We start from the raw sequence: 16,627 nt of genomic DNA, 5'->3' as shown, positions 1-16,627 counted from the left end.
CTTAAGAGCCAAATGGAATTCTATCTACATTAAATAAGAAGAACAATATAGACACAATGCAAACAAAACAGTGAAGAAAAAATTTTGGCCTCTCTATTAACCATGGCTTTACTACCATAAAAAATATGTCTTCCAGTGTGCTGCTAACTCCAGACCTCCCACCATATTTTGTAAGTTAGCACACATAGACAAATGATTGTCTGAGGGGAAAGTGTTCAAATAAAATATGGCACCCTCATATGCCAGTCTATATACATACAGGTATCAAAGTCTGTTGTCTGATTCAGTTTTGTTAATCATATCTTCATAATCATGAATGATAGCCAAGACACTCGCGTCTCCTTTCTCCACAATCTTAATACTTTCTCTGATATTGAGTTCATCTGGTCCACCTTAGATCAACTCAAAAAGATACCTTCCTTGAGACTGCCCGTCATCCCTCAGATGGCTCTATAAAAACATTGACCTACCAGTCATCAACAATATCAACACTCTGGTAGCTGTAGATCCTCCCACTTCAAAAACCTGTACATTTTTACAAGCCAGAGGTAGCAGTGATGAATCATTTCTTGCTTAATGTGCCATAAACTTATCAAGCTCTTTGCGTATAGGTGCTTCCTCATAGCAGATCGCCAGTGCTATATCAATCTATATGCTTATGAATATAATAGAGGGAAACATTCCGCATGGGAAAAATTATCTAAAAATAAAGATGCTGTAACTTACCAAAAGAAAGCATGTCTGCTTGTGTCTGTATATGTGCGGATGGATACGTTTGTGTGTGCGAGTGTATACCTGTCCCTTTTTCCACCTAAGGTAAGTCTTTCTGCTGCCGGGATTGGAATGACTGCTTACCCTCTCCCTTAAAACCCACATCCTTCCGTCTTTCCCTCTCCTTCCCTCTTTCCTGATGAAGCAACTGTGGGTTGCGAAAGCTTGAAATTTGTGTGTTTGTGTGTGTGTGTGTGTGTGTTTTATTGTCTCCTATCAACATACCAATGCTTTCGTTACAGCATCTTTACTTTTAGATAATCTATATGCTTAATATTACAATCACACAAACTAAGTAGCTATACAGAAGCACACCCTTAATACCTCATAGGCTGCAAGTTCTTTGGCTGCCTTTCATCAGGCCCACTGATTAAGATGCCTACATTTTTTGAAATGATATTTCACTACTCACACCTGTGAAATACGGCTTTTCCCACTACTATTCCCAACTCATTTCCAGATGGTTTATAACCACATGGCAGAAAAAAGGTGTCCCTTGGGCCCATCAAATATGTTGTATTTCATTCATGTAGCTACATTATTCACAACTACTCCACAACTTTTAATCTGAACATGACCACTAACCAGCTGTCTACACATATGAATGACTTCTACCAAGCTGCAACTGAACCATTGTTGAGCACGTGATTGACTCCAACAGTGGCTTCAAAACCTGTTCCATTAAAGCAGTGAGAAAGAGTATAATGTTACATTAAAATTGCCACTTTTCTTGTATAAACAGCAGGAGTCTGAAACAGATTATACCAAACTCCAGTTTTTCAACTTTTTTATTGTTTTCAAATGAAGACGTTTTTAAAAATGACTTAGTTCCACAGATTCTGAAAATTACTTTATAAATTCCATATCTTAGTTTTTTTCGTACTTCTTGGATATACATCTGTAATAAATGAAAACGTAGAGCTTAGTTGCACCCCCAACATTGAAAGAGACTGTAGACTCAGTCAGAACACTAAAAAGCAACAAAACATCTGGGAGAAGTGGAATAACAGTTGAACTACTTAAGAAGGGAGGAGATAGAATTGCAAAATAAGTACACAAACTTGTGACCATCATTTGGAATGATGAAAGAATGGCATCTGAGTGGAAAGAAGTGGTCGTAGCAACAATCCATAAAAAGGGTGATACATATATAAATAAAGAAGAATGGAGAAATAATAGATGCATCTCATTAATTTGTACAGCCTACAAAGTGTTCCCAAGATTCACCAGAAAAGATTGGAATCTCATTTAAAACAGATAGTAGAGGAGAAGCAAGCAAGATTCCACTGATCTGATATGTGCATTGAAAGAAGTTGCATCATAATGTTGAGAAGACAACAAAACAATGGCAATATTGTTTATTGACTTTAACAAAGCCTACAATAATATAAACAGAGAAAAGTTGTAGGAGAAAATGCAGAAGTCTGGAATACCAAAGAGGGTTGCAAGTCTTATAAAAGTTGCACTGGAAGGCTCAAAAGGCATATTGGAAATTGGTGGAGAACATTCTGTGGCTTTCGACATAAAATCAGGAGTGAGGCAAGGAGGTGGAATATCACTGAGGGAGAAGTTCGGGTTGGTTACACCAAACAACACCCATTTAGCAGTAGTTCGTTTATTCACCTAAACACATGCAAGGCTCACAAAGAACTGAACATGACGGAACAGCCTAAAGACAATGCTCAGAGTCCAAAAATGATGCTCAGAGTCCAAAGATGAACGGATATCGATGCTGGTGTCGACCTCATCGGTGCCACATCACCATTCTTGTTGAATGTAATAATACAGGAAGCACTGGATCCAACAAGTGAAGCAAAGGAGGGAAATAGCATAGGAAAAGAAAATGAAAATACTGGCCTTCGGGGGTGATGGAGCATTAATCGCTGAAAATCTAGATGACCTGAAAATACTCACTAAAAAGCTGTTTCAAAAACTAAGGAAGTTGGATTAGAGGTAAATGATGAGAAAACATCATTTGTGAGGGTAGAAAGAAATTATAAGATAAATAGATGGGACACCATAGAGATTGATAATGATGTGTCTGAAGAAACAAGAGAGTTTAGATATCTGGGGGTCGGAGTAAAAAACAGAAATGATGAGGAACAAGAAATGGAAGCAAGGATAAAATAGGCATCCAGAACATCATATTCACTCAACAAACTACTGTCATCAAAACTTTTATCAAGAGGAACCAAAATAAGGATAAATAAAATCATAATCAGACCAGTATTATTATCTGGGGCAGAAATATGGAGAATAGATAGGGATACAGAGAGAAAGATGAAGATTTCCAAAAATAAAATCCTGCAGAAGATATTTGGACCAATTTATGAAGGAGGAGAATGGCAAAGAAGAAAAAAAAATAGAAAATAGTGGGCTCAGGATGATGTCTAATGAACCAGATATTTTTGTGGAAGTCAAGACAAGGAGGCTAATGTGGGCTGGGCATGTCTATGGAAGAGAGCAGGAATTAAGACTGAGAGAAGTGTTGTAGAAGAGACCTGGAGGGTGACAAACCTTAGATAGGCCAAAAATAAGATGGAGAGACCATGTGGCCAATGATCTTCAGATACTTAGAGCAAGGGAAGAGGATGCCAAGGATAGAATCCTGTGGAGAAGTGTGCTTGATGAGGCTGAACACTGACTGTGGTTTGTGGGGCCAGGAGAGGAAGAGTAGATAATACATGAAAATGTTCTCTAAAGGTACAGAATCAATGTATAATAAGTACTGTATATAAACATCAATACATAGCTGATAGAATAAATAAAATCGTCTTTTTGTGTGAGAACACTGAGCCAAACCCACAAAAGTTGTCTGTGAGTAAAAATTATCTTGGCATGTTAATATGATTCATACCTCACTTTACCTGTCTTCATTCTGTACACAGGGGCCACCTGTGGTATTCTGGTTACAATAGGTTACACAAGTCAATAAAATGTAAGGACTGTTCCTAAGTACATTGTTTTGTGTACATTATCAATCAGTTGCTCTATGTGACATGTTCAGTGGCTTCACATCATTGTTTCAGATATCCAGATATATTTTATTATGTGGCTGTTATATGAGAGGGGAACCAAAGCAAAGCATCATGGCTTCTGTGAAAAATGATTGTTTTCAGTACCTGGCTGATATCCTCACAAATGCAGGAGTCGAGGAATTGGGGAAATGTAAACTAGGATTTTTTTTTTCACCCATATTTGTGCCATCCCCATCTAATATCAAATTCTCAGCAGGCACCAATTCAAACAATAATAGAAGTGATGACATGTACCAACTGTAGAATATTGATGACAAAAGTATCAGTGTCATTTAAGGTAACTTAGCTGTTCTGAACTCAATGCTTGGCCTGAACACCACATTACTTTGCTAGACATCTATGTCTACATTGTCTACATCTGTACTCTGAAAATCACTGAAGTGCATGGCAAAGAGTACTTTCATTTATTAGGACTTTTTCCTGTTCCATTTATCTATGGAATGCAGGAAAACTGATTGCTTTAACATCTCCGTGCAGACTGTGCTTAGTGTAATCTTTTTGTCAAGATCCATATGGCAGTGATACATAGGATGTTGTTTATATCCATAGGTTCATCACTTAAAGTTGATTGCAGAAATTTTCTAAGTAGGCTTTCACAGGTTAGATTGCATCTATCTTCAAGAGTTTCCCAGCTCACTTCTTTCAACATCTTTGTGACACTCTTCAATTGGTCAAATGGACTCATGACCATTCATGCATTTTATGATTAAATATCCCTTTTGGTCGTACTTATTATGAGTCCCCACACATTTTAGAAATACTATATTGCAGTGCCTGTTTTTTCAGAAGTATGATGTATGCACGTCCGAAGGAACCGGCACTGTGGCAACTACAGCAATTATGAAATAAATTAAATGTATTCGTAGTTGTAAATATGGACAACCATCAGCTATATAACTGAATGATAACAACAAAAATTAGTGCTGGACTGGGACTTGAATCCGGTTTTCCTGCATATTGTGCCTTACCATCAGGCTATCCGAGCACGGCTCAAGGCTAGCTGTGTTTGTACAACCTGCATTCATACATTCTTTATGTATATCCTATACAGGGTAGGTATTTTAATTTAAAGTCACTTTCCCAGTGTCAGGGCATGAGTATGATACTGCTTGCATGTCCAAAAGAACATTGCATCATACCTCTGAAAAACACTGGTCCAGATACCAAAATTCATCTACTTACTTTTAGTGTCTAATTTCCTAATCTAATTCCATCAGCATCACATAACTGAATTTGACTGCATTCCATTACCTTTGTTTTTCAATGTTTGCTTGCCAATTGGTTGATAAGGGCCTGTATTCACAAACAGCAGCAATTTGTGTCAGTTTAAAACCTACTCTAAGTCTCCGTCACTCAGGGTCTTTTTATGACTACTGTTTTTATGGCATGTTACACGATTGCGAGTGATACACCATTCATTGTTGATACATTGGCCAGTCTGCATTGACACACCAACAGATCGAGCAACTTCATTCACAGTGTGGTCACATCCAAACATGTTAGCCTTTGTTTGCCATTCTGTCACATCTCCTTGTCAACCCATTTTACTATTCTGATTCCATATCACTGACTGGCACATACACACCTCTTCACAGCCATGAATTACATCGTTGGTGGATCATCACCAGACTACCTATTATCATTTCTACACCATTGACAGACTTCCAAAGTGGCTAGTATGTTCTTTGATGGAGACTAATATTTTGTCTGGTAAGTTCATTAATGATATCAAAAGGAAAATTGACCTGAGACTACTATAAAATTATGGAACAGAATTATGGACCATACTTATCTTCAGGAGATAAAATTCTCGGTACTGCTCATAGCCATACATTAAATTGTAAGCCACTAGCCAGACATTTGGAATTATTATTTTATTCTTCAAGAACAAATTAATAATCCTGAAAGCTAGGAATTTTGCTGTATTTTTAGAGATGTCTGACAACAACAGTAAGAATTTCACCTCTGGAAGGCAAGTGGCACCCTCCAATTAATTGTGTGTCATAATTTTATAAAATATATTAAACATGTCTGACTTTTTTATAATGGAAACTCCAGGTAGCATCATCATCACTGTGGGAAAAGATAGGTTGCTTCTTACCATAAAGAAGACATGTCAAGTTGCGGACAGGCACAATTAAAAGACATTTATATAATGCTTTCGGCTGCATCATTCATCAGCAGAAGAGAAATACACACTGTGGTGTGCTTGCTTGTGTGTATGATTGGTGTGTGTTTCTGTTTTGCCAATGAAGGCTGTGGCCGAAAGCTTTATGTAAGTGTCTTTTAGTTGTGCCTACTTAACATGTCTTCTTTATGATAAATAGCAGTCTATATTTTCCTACTGTGTTAACTTATTTTATAGCCATACTCAAAACATTTGACACAAAATGAAGATTATTATCATTTTTTAAATGTTTCCTCTTACAGGTTTGTCTGACCTATCACCACCAGCAATTAGCCTGAAACAGTTGTATTCAGAGTCATTACCATATGAGCCCATCTTGTTGATAACTTCCCCTGGAGCAGACCCTTCTGAAGAACTGCGTGAACTTGCCAGTGCAACTGTAGGAGAAGGAAAATACAAAGAAGTATGCCACTATATAGGCCTATTTCAGTTGGAAAATTTATTCAGTTTGTCATTCTGTTCTGTTGCTTATTTTTTTAGATAATATTATATTGAAAGTTGCTGAAAATAATTTTTTAATGTAGTGTCTTATATTACTGTTTCTAAACAGTAATTACAATTTTCTGTGCTGGTTAATTTCACTACCTTCTCCAGATGGTGCTGTGTGCAAATGAACTGAATGTGGCTCTGGAGGCTCTTCAGATTGCTGCTGATCAGGGTAACTGGCTGTGCCTCAAGAACCTTCATCTGGCAACAGCCTGTCTACCTGATCTTGAGAAATATCTTAGAACAGTAAAGGGACATGAAAACTTTAGGTTATGGCTTTCAACAGAACAACACTTAAACTTTTCATCTGTCCTTGCCCAGTCCTGCCTAAAGATGACGTATGAGGTACGCAAAATTATAAATATGTCTACTTGTGTCTGTATATGTGTGGATGGATATGTGTGTGTGTGCGAGTGTATACCCGTCCTTTTTTCCCCCTAAGGTAAGTCTTTCTGCTCCCGGGATTGGAATGACTCCTTACCCTCTCCCTTAAAACCCACATCCTTTCGTCTTTCCCTCTCCTTCCCTCTTTCCTGATGAAGCAACAGTTTGTTGCGAAAGCTTGAATTTTGTGTGTATGTTTTTGTTTGTTTGTGTGTCTATCGACCTGCCAGCGCTTTCGTTTGGTACGTCACATCATCTTTGTTTTTAGATATAAATTATAAATTTTGAATTACAAAAGTATTTGCTAAGTCATAAAGCTTGGGTTATTGTGGTAAAACAGGCAAAAGTAAATGTGAGTAAAAAGACATGTGGCAAAAAATAATTAATCTAATTCCTTAATATTTGACTATCTTTATAGATTATATTTACATCAGTGCGATAAGAGTTCCTATATCTCAGGGAGTCATGAAAGTGTCAGGATACATTAGTTAATGTGGATTAGATGGGTAGGTACTGTGAGCTTCATAAAAGGGCAGAGATTTTTGTTTGGATTGTTTTTAAAGGCTTCTCTGATTGTTGAGGATGAGGGCTTGTGGCACAGTCATTAAAGCTGTATCCATGTTGGAAACCTGACAAATTATCTGATATACTTTTTTTTTTTTTTTTTTTTTTTTTTTGAATAATGACGATACATTCACTGGACTTTGGGAAATGTCTGGAGAATGCATTTGAAGTGGGGTAAAAAATTTTATAATTACATATAATAATTTGATAGCAGTAGAAACTGCTCATCAGATTAATTTGTTATAGGCATCGAGATTCCAAAATGAATTTTCACTCTGCCGTAGGGTATGCACTCATTTGAAACTTCCTGGTGGAATAAAACTGTATGTCAGACTGGCGCTCAAACACGAGATCTTTACCTTTTATGGGAAAATGCTCTATTGGCTAAGCTATCCAAGCATGACTCATGACCCACCATCACAGCTTTACTTCTACCAGTATCTCTTCTGCTACTTTCCAAACTTCACAGAAATTCTCCTGCACACCTTGCATTACTAGTACTCCTGGGAAAAAGGGTATTGAAGAGAAATACCTTAGTCATATACTAAAGGATTGTTATCAGAATGAGTTTTCACTATGCGGTGGAGAAATCACTCACTTAAGACTTCCTGGCAGACTAAAACTGTGTACCAAACCAGGACTCAAATGTGCAACCTGGAAAGTAAAGCTTCAAAGGCAGATCATGAGTCATATGTGGCTAGTTCTGTCAGTATAGCATGCTTGCCAGCTAAAGAAAACATCTTGGGGATTAAGAAGGCACTTCAGGTGTATTTAATCTTTTTATTATCAAATTACAACCAGCTATGTGACAATGAGAACCATAATCTCAGGTGAGAGCGTGGTTTTCAGTGCCATGAAACTGCTAGTGGTCTGATGATAAAAATATTAAATATATCTGAAATGGCTTCTTAACTCCTAATGAGATGATTAGTCACAGCTGTGGTTGCCCTGTCTAACAGGTCTTCTCTAAAGGAAAAGATCCCTTGTTCAAATCTTGGTCTGTCACACAGTTTTAATCCGAGTGACACACACTTCCCTCCAGAGTGGAAATTCTTTCTGGAAACAATCCGTTGTGCTCTGTCCAACCAATTTCTCTGCAATATTCTCTGCAATATCCATTCTTTGAGGAGTGCTAGTCCGCAAGGTATGCAGGTAAACTTCTGTGGAGCATGGAAGATAGGAGAAGAGGTATTGTAGAATGCAACATTCTTACCGTTGTTCAGGCCTTATATGGAGGTGGACTATGTAGGCTGCAAATTTTTGTGCTCCATTACTTATCTCTATTAACTGTTTGGTTCTACCACTTTGCGCTATCTTGAGGCAGTAGACTCTGCTCTCAAAGATGGCAAGTCCATCCCAGCTGGAAATCTCAAACACCGGCCACTACAAAATAAATTCAAGTACTGCTTCTTTATTGTGCATGTATTTTACCTCAAGACACACACACACTTACACACACTGCATTATATATGTACAGGGTGATTATAATTAAAGTTAAACTTTCAAATCGCTGTAGAAATAACACCACTGGTCAGAATGACGTTAAATTGCAACGGAATATTATCGGAGAAGGGGGAAAACGTATAGCCGGGGGGGGGGGGGGGGGGGGGGGGGGGGGGGTAGCAATATTTAGCACTGTAAGCATCATAATTTAATAGCGACTGACTACATATGACAAATGAATCATACAACAATGCCTAAGGTGTACATTTCATGTTAAACAAACTGTACTAGTCAGTGTGCATGGGTATACAGGTGTGGTACTGTTAGTTACATGCCAAAAATCAGTTTTTAATTGTCCTGAGGCCAAAAAGCACATAAAAAGCATCACTCACATTGGCTTTCAATTGTTCTGGGGGCAAAAACTACACAAAAAGCATCAACCACATTGGTTTTTAATTGTCCTGATGCCAAAAACCACATAAAAAGCATCAATCACATTGGTTTTTAAGTATCCCGAGGCCAAAAACTGCATAAAAAGCGTCAAATTGGAGTATTAATTTCCATGTGACTGGTGGAAAACATGTTCAATATGCTGTCCACTGTTTTCTGCAACAAGTTGAAATCGAAAAACAGCATGATCCACAACTGATCGAAGCATTTCTGGGGTCATGTTCAGAATGTGTTGCACAATGTATGCCTTCAATGCAGCTAAGTTTGCAATTGGAACAGTGAACACAACATCTGAGATAGCCCCACCGCCAGAACTCACATGGATTAAGCTCAGGTGAGCGGGACAGCCAGGCTGTTGGGAAATGGTGGCTGATAATTCTAGCATTTCTGAAATGGTGCTTCAGCAGCTGCTTAACTGGATTTGGAATGTGCAGAGGTGTGCTATATTGCATAAAAATGATCCCATCCACACATCCATGCTGTTGGAGATCTGGAATGATGTGGTTGTGCAAAAGACACTCATAGTGCTTACCAGTGATGGCACAGATAACAGGACCGGAAGTACCTGTCTCTTCGAAAAAATATGGCCCTATGATAAATGATGCTGTGCACCACACCATGTCTTTTTCAGGATGAAGTGGTACTGCTTGATTTGCATGTGGATTTTTCGTTGCCCATATTCGACAATTCTGTCAGATGGAAGTGAGCTTTGTCCGTCCACAAAATCTTCCACGGCCAATATTGTCCACTTCCATGTGAGCAAGAAATTCTTTTGCTGGCAGGTCAACAGGAAGCAACTCCTGCACATGGTTAATTTTGAATGGGTAGCAAAGAAGGATGTTTTGCAGGTTTTTATACACAGTGCTCACGGGTATGTCCAATGCTCGGGCAATTCTCCATGCACTACACATTTGCACACCACCACTCATTTCCTCCTGCATTGCTGTGGCCATTTCTTCCACTGACGTTGAATCAATTCGTTTACTCCCTCTACCAGTTTGCACACCAAAAGAACTGGTCTTTTTGAATTTGCGAATCTCTTTCTCCAGACCCATGGCAGTCATCGGATCAAAGCCTTTTTTCAAACCCATCAGTGTCCGGAACTTCTGCAGAGTGATGTGTGCACTGTCATCATTCTTGTAGTACAGCTTTACAAGCAGGGTGTGATCCTGCATTGAGACAGTCATGGCGAATGTCGCAGATGTGAAAGGAGGAAAAGCTGTGTGCCTGGCGTGTTTATACCAACTTCAGTGGGTCGTGGCATGACAGGTGTTTTCATTTACATATTCTAACACATACAACACCATCTATTGATTAATTTTCACGCTATTTTTTTTCTTCTGCCGTATGTTTCCCCCTTCTCTGATAATATTATGTTGCAATTTGACGTCATTCTGACCTGTGGTGTTATTTCTACAGTGGTTTGAAAGTTCATCTTTAATTATAATCACCCTGTATATATGAAGGTAAATCATTGAGGGCAAGCATTAGATAGCTCAGCTGCTAGAGCAAAAACCCGCGAAACGCGAAAGTCGCTGCTTCGAGTCCTTTTCTGGTACACAGTTTTAATTTGCCATGAAGCTTCAGAAAGTGCTATTGTTTCAGTCAATATTCTTGATATGTTCTGTAATCATGATTGAGGATTGTAGAATGTTACAGAAAACTACACTGCATTTTATAACAAAATTTTCAGTTTCTTCTAGATAACATCCTCTGAACAATGTACCTTTTTAGGCTGTAAATATAAGATTCTTCTGTATACAGTTTTCTTATCAAATCTGTTACTTTTGCTGAGTTCCCAATTTCACTGGAGTGGGCCACACTGGATCTACTGCTGTGCTTCAGTAAGTGCAGTGATAAGACAAACTGGTTAATACTCCTTTTGGTGCACAGGGTTTTTTTCATTGGACGTATTAATTATTAACGCTTTTGAGGTCTCCCAGGTTTCAAGAATGTTTACAGTCTTCATGTCCAAGTTAACAAAGGAGTCAGGAGCACTACAGCCTGTGACGTGATCTGTGGCAGAACTGCTGGGTTACCAGCATCTGGGCCATGGGCGTTTTCGTTCTTATGTTTAGCTAACACTAGCACAACCTCCACTTGTACAAACTGTACTATACGATCTCTTCAGCATATTATTTGACTAGTATACTTTGTCTTTGTGTGCATTCCTGAAAGGGAGAGGACTTTCTGCTGTATAAACTCTGCAGTATATCTGCATCCTTTAGTTAAAGCTCTATCATTTTGCCTTAATGTGGATAGCACAATACATGTTTTTGTGTGTTCGGGCACTGTTCTGATCTACTTTCTTTGTTTGTAACTTAGTAAGCTACCAGTTCCATTGGTCATTGTGCGCAATAAATTATAGTGGAATGAGACAGATTACAGAATGTTAACATATGTGTGTTATTCTATTTAACTGTGTTACTGTGTGTTTATATACTGTGTAAGTGTAAAGAAGGAATAATGACTTTTTTTGGTGGAGAGTAGGTGAGGGAGGGGGACCATAGATGAGTAGGCATACATGCATAGTACTCTGATGGAGAGTGATTGGAGGAAGGAGGTGATAGGCAAGAAGTGAAATGAAATTTATTTTATATAGTACCTGGTTTCCAAATTTATCTGGTCATTGAGCAACTGTTTATTTTGTATTAATGTCTTGCATTCATGGAAATAAACAAGGAACTGTGGTGTACGAAATTGTGACACATTAAACATAAAAAAATGCATAGTTCTGCAAAGCAAAGTAAAATTAGACCACAGTTGTCAGCATCTAATGGAGAAAGAAACCAAAAACATGCCAGTAGATGGTATTTCCTGATGTAGTACTTAATTGTCTTTCTTGACACCAGGGTAGCACCTTTTGATATGAGTAAAAATTGCTTTTGTCAATAGTTGCACTTTTATTTTGTTACTGGGTGCAAGTTTTGATACAAAGTCCCATTAAGACCATCATTTAATCAAAAAAATTGTTGTAGAAAGTTAAAATAATTCATTAAGAAACATTTACAGTATATATTTTTGCTTTGCAATAGCAGATGTACGGTATAAAATGAGGGTTGAAACATACTCAGCCCCTTACCTCTGGCATGCAGCAGTCAAACTCGCATGCCCAAATAGGTGTGTCTTGTACTAGAACTACAGGCCAGTGTTATGCTTTAAGTTGTTGCATATTTGCAGCGAGATGTAACAAGAGTGCCCCCCCCCCCCCCCCCCCCCACCTGTGCGTACAGAGTTTTTTCCTTTTTGCAAACAGTTCTAATGTAAAGAGATATCCAAAAAATAAAACTAGCAAAAAGATGAAATGCACAAAGATAAATAAAATCAAACAAGGAATAAAGCAGTTCCTACTGTAATAAAACATTAAAAACAGAATAATACATTTTGGTCACTATGCTTCCACTGTCGTGGAACATCCAGAATAACATCTTTCATTTCTTCCTGACAAGCTCATGAAAGGTGTTATTTATATAGTTAGTACGTGGAGAATTTCCCATGGTAAGTGTGCTGGATTGACAGGATTGATATACAGATTTGGAGCAAAATGGGCAAGTACAGGACGCTACCAATGTGGGGCAGTGAGTTAGCATCTCCAGCTGCTGTGAAGGGGTCACCTGCTTTGCTGCAGTAGCTAGGTAGTGTCTTGGAAATCAAGGGGCAGGTGGGCAAGCAAGAATGTCAATGCCCAATAAACAGTTGAGGAGATCTAATGTGAAATGTCATTGTGTTCCAAGATTTTATTGGAAGATGTTGCTCTGATTTGTGAATTAATAAGACATGTTTACCCCATGTTGTAATTGTTGTGTGAGCAAAAAAAAAATACAGAAGATACAGGATAGAATAATGACAATGTTACGAAAAAGGTAGATTGCTATTCAGCATATAGTGAAGATGTTGAGTCACAGACAGACACAGTAAAAAGACTGCTAAACAAATAAGCTTCTGGCTATAAGACCTTCTTTTTGAGTAGACAACACACACACACACACACACACACACACACACACACGACAGGGTATACACTCGCACACACACACACATTTTCCCCCTAAGGTAAGTCTTTCCGCTCCCAGGATTGGAATGACTCCTTACCCTCTCCCTTAAAACCCACATCCTTTCGTCTTTCCCTCTCCTTCCCTCTTTCCTGATGAGGCAACAGTTTGTTGCGAAAGCTTGAATTTTGTGTGTATGTTTGTGTTTGTTTGTGTGTCTTTCGACCTGCCAGCGCTTTCGTTTGGTAAGTCACATCATCTTTGTTTTTTGATAAGTCTATTATGATATACATGTCATTATGTAGTATAATCATTCTAGTATTACATTCCTAAATATTATATGTATGGATGGAAAGTGAGTTTTACTTTTGTAGAAAATTTATATATTTGTGTAATGGGTTTATACAACAACGAAAACACTCAATTTTTGACAAAATAATTTAATTGGATAGATACAAAATCTACTCACCAGATGGCACCAGAACACACACATAAAAGAAGGTTGTAATTAGGCAAGCTTTTGGAGCCAGTGGCTTCTTTTTCAGGCAGAAGGGTTGAAGGGGAGGGAAGAGGGGTGAAAGTAAAGGATTGGAGAAGTCTAGGAAAAGGGGTAGGTTTTGGGAAAGTCACCCAGAACTGCTGGTCAGGGATGAGAAGAAAAGACTGTGGTTGGGGACTGCATCAGACAAGATTTGAAAACCTGGGAGCTTAAAGGTGGAAGACATGGTAGGTAATATGCAAGACAGAGATTACTGCTTAAACATCATGCATGAGTTAATAAAAGTGAAAAACTAATTGGATTTTATGCAACAGAGGTGGGAGGGGAGGCGGTGAAAAATAGATGGGTAAGACAATGAAAGATGTAGAAAACTAAAACGGAGTGAAGAAAAGAGTAGTTACTGGGAAGAAATGCTGAGATGGAAGAAATTAATCTAAATTAAGGCCAGCTGGGTGGTGAGAACAAAGGACATGTCGTAGTGCTAGTTCCCACCTGCAGAGTTCTGAGAAACTGGTGTCTGGGGAGAAGAATCCAGATGGCATGTGTGGTGAAACAAGCACTAATTTTGTAGAGCATTCTCTGCAACAGAATATTATGCGTTGCCAGTATACACTCTCTGCCTATTCTGATTCATTCTAATTGATAATTTGGTGGTAGTCATCCCAATGTAAAAGGCCAAACAGTGTTTACGTAACAGCAGAGTGTTTACATAACAGTTAGTATATGACATGTCATTTCACAGGTGACTCTCCCTTTGATAGTATATGTTTTGCCAGTTACAGGGCTGCTAGAGGGTGGGGGGGTGCATAGGGCAAGTGTTGCAGCAGGGATGGTCACAGGGGTAGGAGCAATAGCGTAGGGAATTGGGTGCAGAAGGAGCATAGGGCCTCACAAGAATATTGCGGAGATTGGGAGGGTGACAAAAAGCTATTCTAGGAGTGGTGGGCAAGATTTCAGACAAATGGATCTCATTTCAGGTCATGATTTTAGGAAGTCATGGCCGTGTCAAAGTAGCTGATTAATACAGTCCATACCAGAATAATACTGAGTCACCAGTGGTGTGCTCTGAAGTCGTTTTTTGGAGGAATGAGCAGTACCAGGATTGGATGTGATGGCCCAGGAAATCTACTTTTGAACTAGGCTGGTGAGGTAGTTACATCAGCGAGGGCTGAGGTGAGAATGGTGGTGTATTATTGTAAAGAGTCTGCATCCAACAGAATACATTTGCCTTGAATGCCAAGACTGTATGTGAGGGAACATTTGACATGGAGAGGATGGCAATTGTCAAAATGTAAATACTGTTATTTATTGGTAGGCTTAATGTGGATGGAAGTGTGTAGCTGACATTTCCTCAGTCAGTGGCCACCTGATTCTGAACCTATGACATTCTTCTTACTCACCTTAATCAATTTTATACCTACCAACAACTATGACACTTTTAAGGGGCAGACTTACAAACAGATCAGGGGTATGACCTTGGGCATCAGGATGGTTCCTTCCTAATTGTCATGGGTTAGAGGGGGCTTTCCTGGGATCCATTAGTCTTCAGCCCCTAGTTTGGTTTAGATGCATTGATGACATCTTTTCCATATGGACTCATGGTGAGACTGACCTCTTAAATTTCCTGGAATCTCTGAATTCCATTCTCCCAATAAAATTTCCCATGGTTCCATCCTGAATTCTGCCAATTCCTTCTTATGTAAGCCTCTTGTCAGTCTTTGTTGTCATCTGTCTTGTTCAAATTATCATGTTTTCTGCCTTATATCCTAATCTGTTCATTTATTTATCTGTATCACCAAGATTATTCAACACTTTTCCCTTACATCTTTTCTACTACTGATTTCCATGCATGTAGACAGTTCCATTTTTATTTGCGTACAACAATTCCATTGTTATTTACAAATTTTCATATAGCAATTTATGGTTCATTACACTGCATGACCTTCTCCCGATCATCTTTCACTGATTTATTTGCAAATTTGACAGCTATTTTCTTTCCCACCATCCACTTATCTCACTTATCTCATTTATATGTAATTCTTTCACATTTTTGTGCATTTGTTTTTTTTTAACTTCTCTGATTGACTTTAACTGCCATCTCTTACATCACTTTAATTGCCAAGGTAAGTAGTTTTCATTTTCTCATATGACTTTCACTACCTGTTTACCCTGTTTTCATAAATTTTGTCTGCTTTCATGAGTTTCGCAATCAGTTTTTTTTTTTCCTTTTTTCTTTTCCAATCATTTTTTTCATATCATATAGATCACCCAATCATTATTAACCATTGCCTGTTCTCATGATTTTTGTACGAATTTTTCTGATTTTTCCAAATTTTTTCCTTGGTTCTCTTCCATTTTTATAACTTTTCCACCCTCTGCTTATTTATTTATTTCTCATCTCCCATGATTTCTAACTCTCCAAACTGTCCTCTCTTGCCATGATGACCCTCATCTCATATTACACCTGTTCTTATGGAAAACATGCGTTTGCACTGTCGAAACTGAAGTCCCACATTCTGTTTCTTGAAACCTGCTTGTCCATTGGAGTTAGTCCAGAAGGTCTAATATTGAAAGTTCCTATTTCTGTATGTAATCCTACCCTACACTAGACTCTTTTACAATTTCAGATACAGCAATCTCTTGTTCTTACTCAGATAGTCTGTAACCTATATGACTCATCAGCCAATTTCTACTCCACCAGACTTCTCTCCTACAAAATCCTGAAGCTATCTGCCCCTCATGTTTCCTTGGATGGTATCATCCACTAAGCCAACTTCAAACTGCAACAACATGCCAGACTTCACCTCAAAAA

The 16,627-nt window shown here is 38.4% G+C and overlaps 1 protein-coding gene across 1 annotated transcript in view; it reads left to right on the top strand.

Moving 5' to 3' along the window:
• The window catches only part of LOC126457597 (cytoplasmic dynein 2 heavy chain 1), an 808,157-nt gene that overhangs the window by 716,282 nt on the left and 75,248 nt on the right, over positions 1-16,627 (top strand). The window contains exons 63-64 of the mRNA XM_050094037.1: positions 6,240-6,400; positions 6,592-6,828. Of these exons, the coding sequence (XP_049949994.1) occupies positions 6,240-6,400; positions 6,592-6,828 (398 nt within the window). The remainder of the gene's footprint in view (positions 1-6,239; positions 6,401-6,591; positions 6,829-16,627) is intronic.

The sequence above is a fragment of the Schistocerca serialis genome, chromosome 2 (assembly GCF_023864345.2).
Source record: "Schistocerca serialis cubense isolate TAMUIC-IGC-003099 chromosome 2, iqSchSeri2.2, whole genome shotgun sequence".
NCBI lineage: Eukaryota > Metazoa > Arthropoda > Insecta > Orthoptera > Acrididae > Schistocerca > Schistocerca serialis.
Note: the sequence above shows the minus strand (reverse complement) of the source record. Positions and strands in the feature narration are given on the sequence as shown.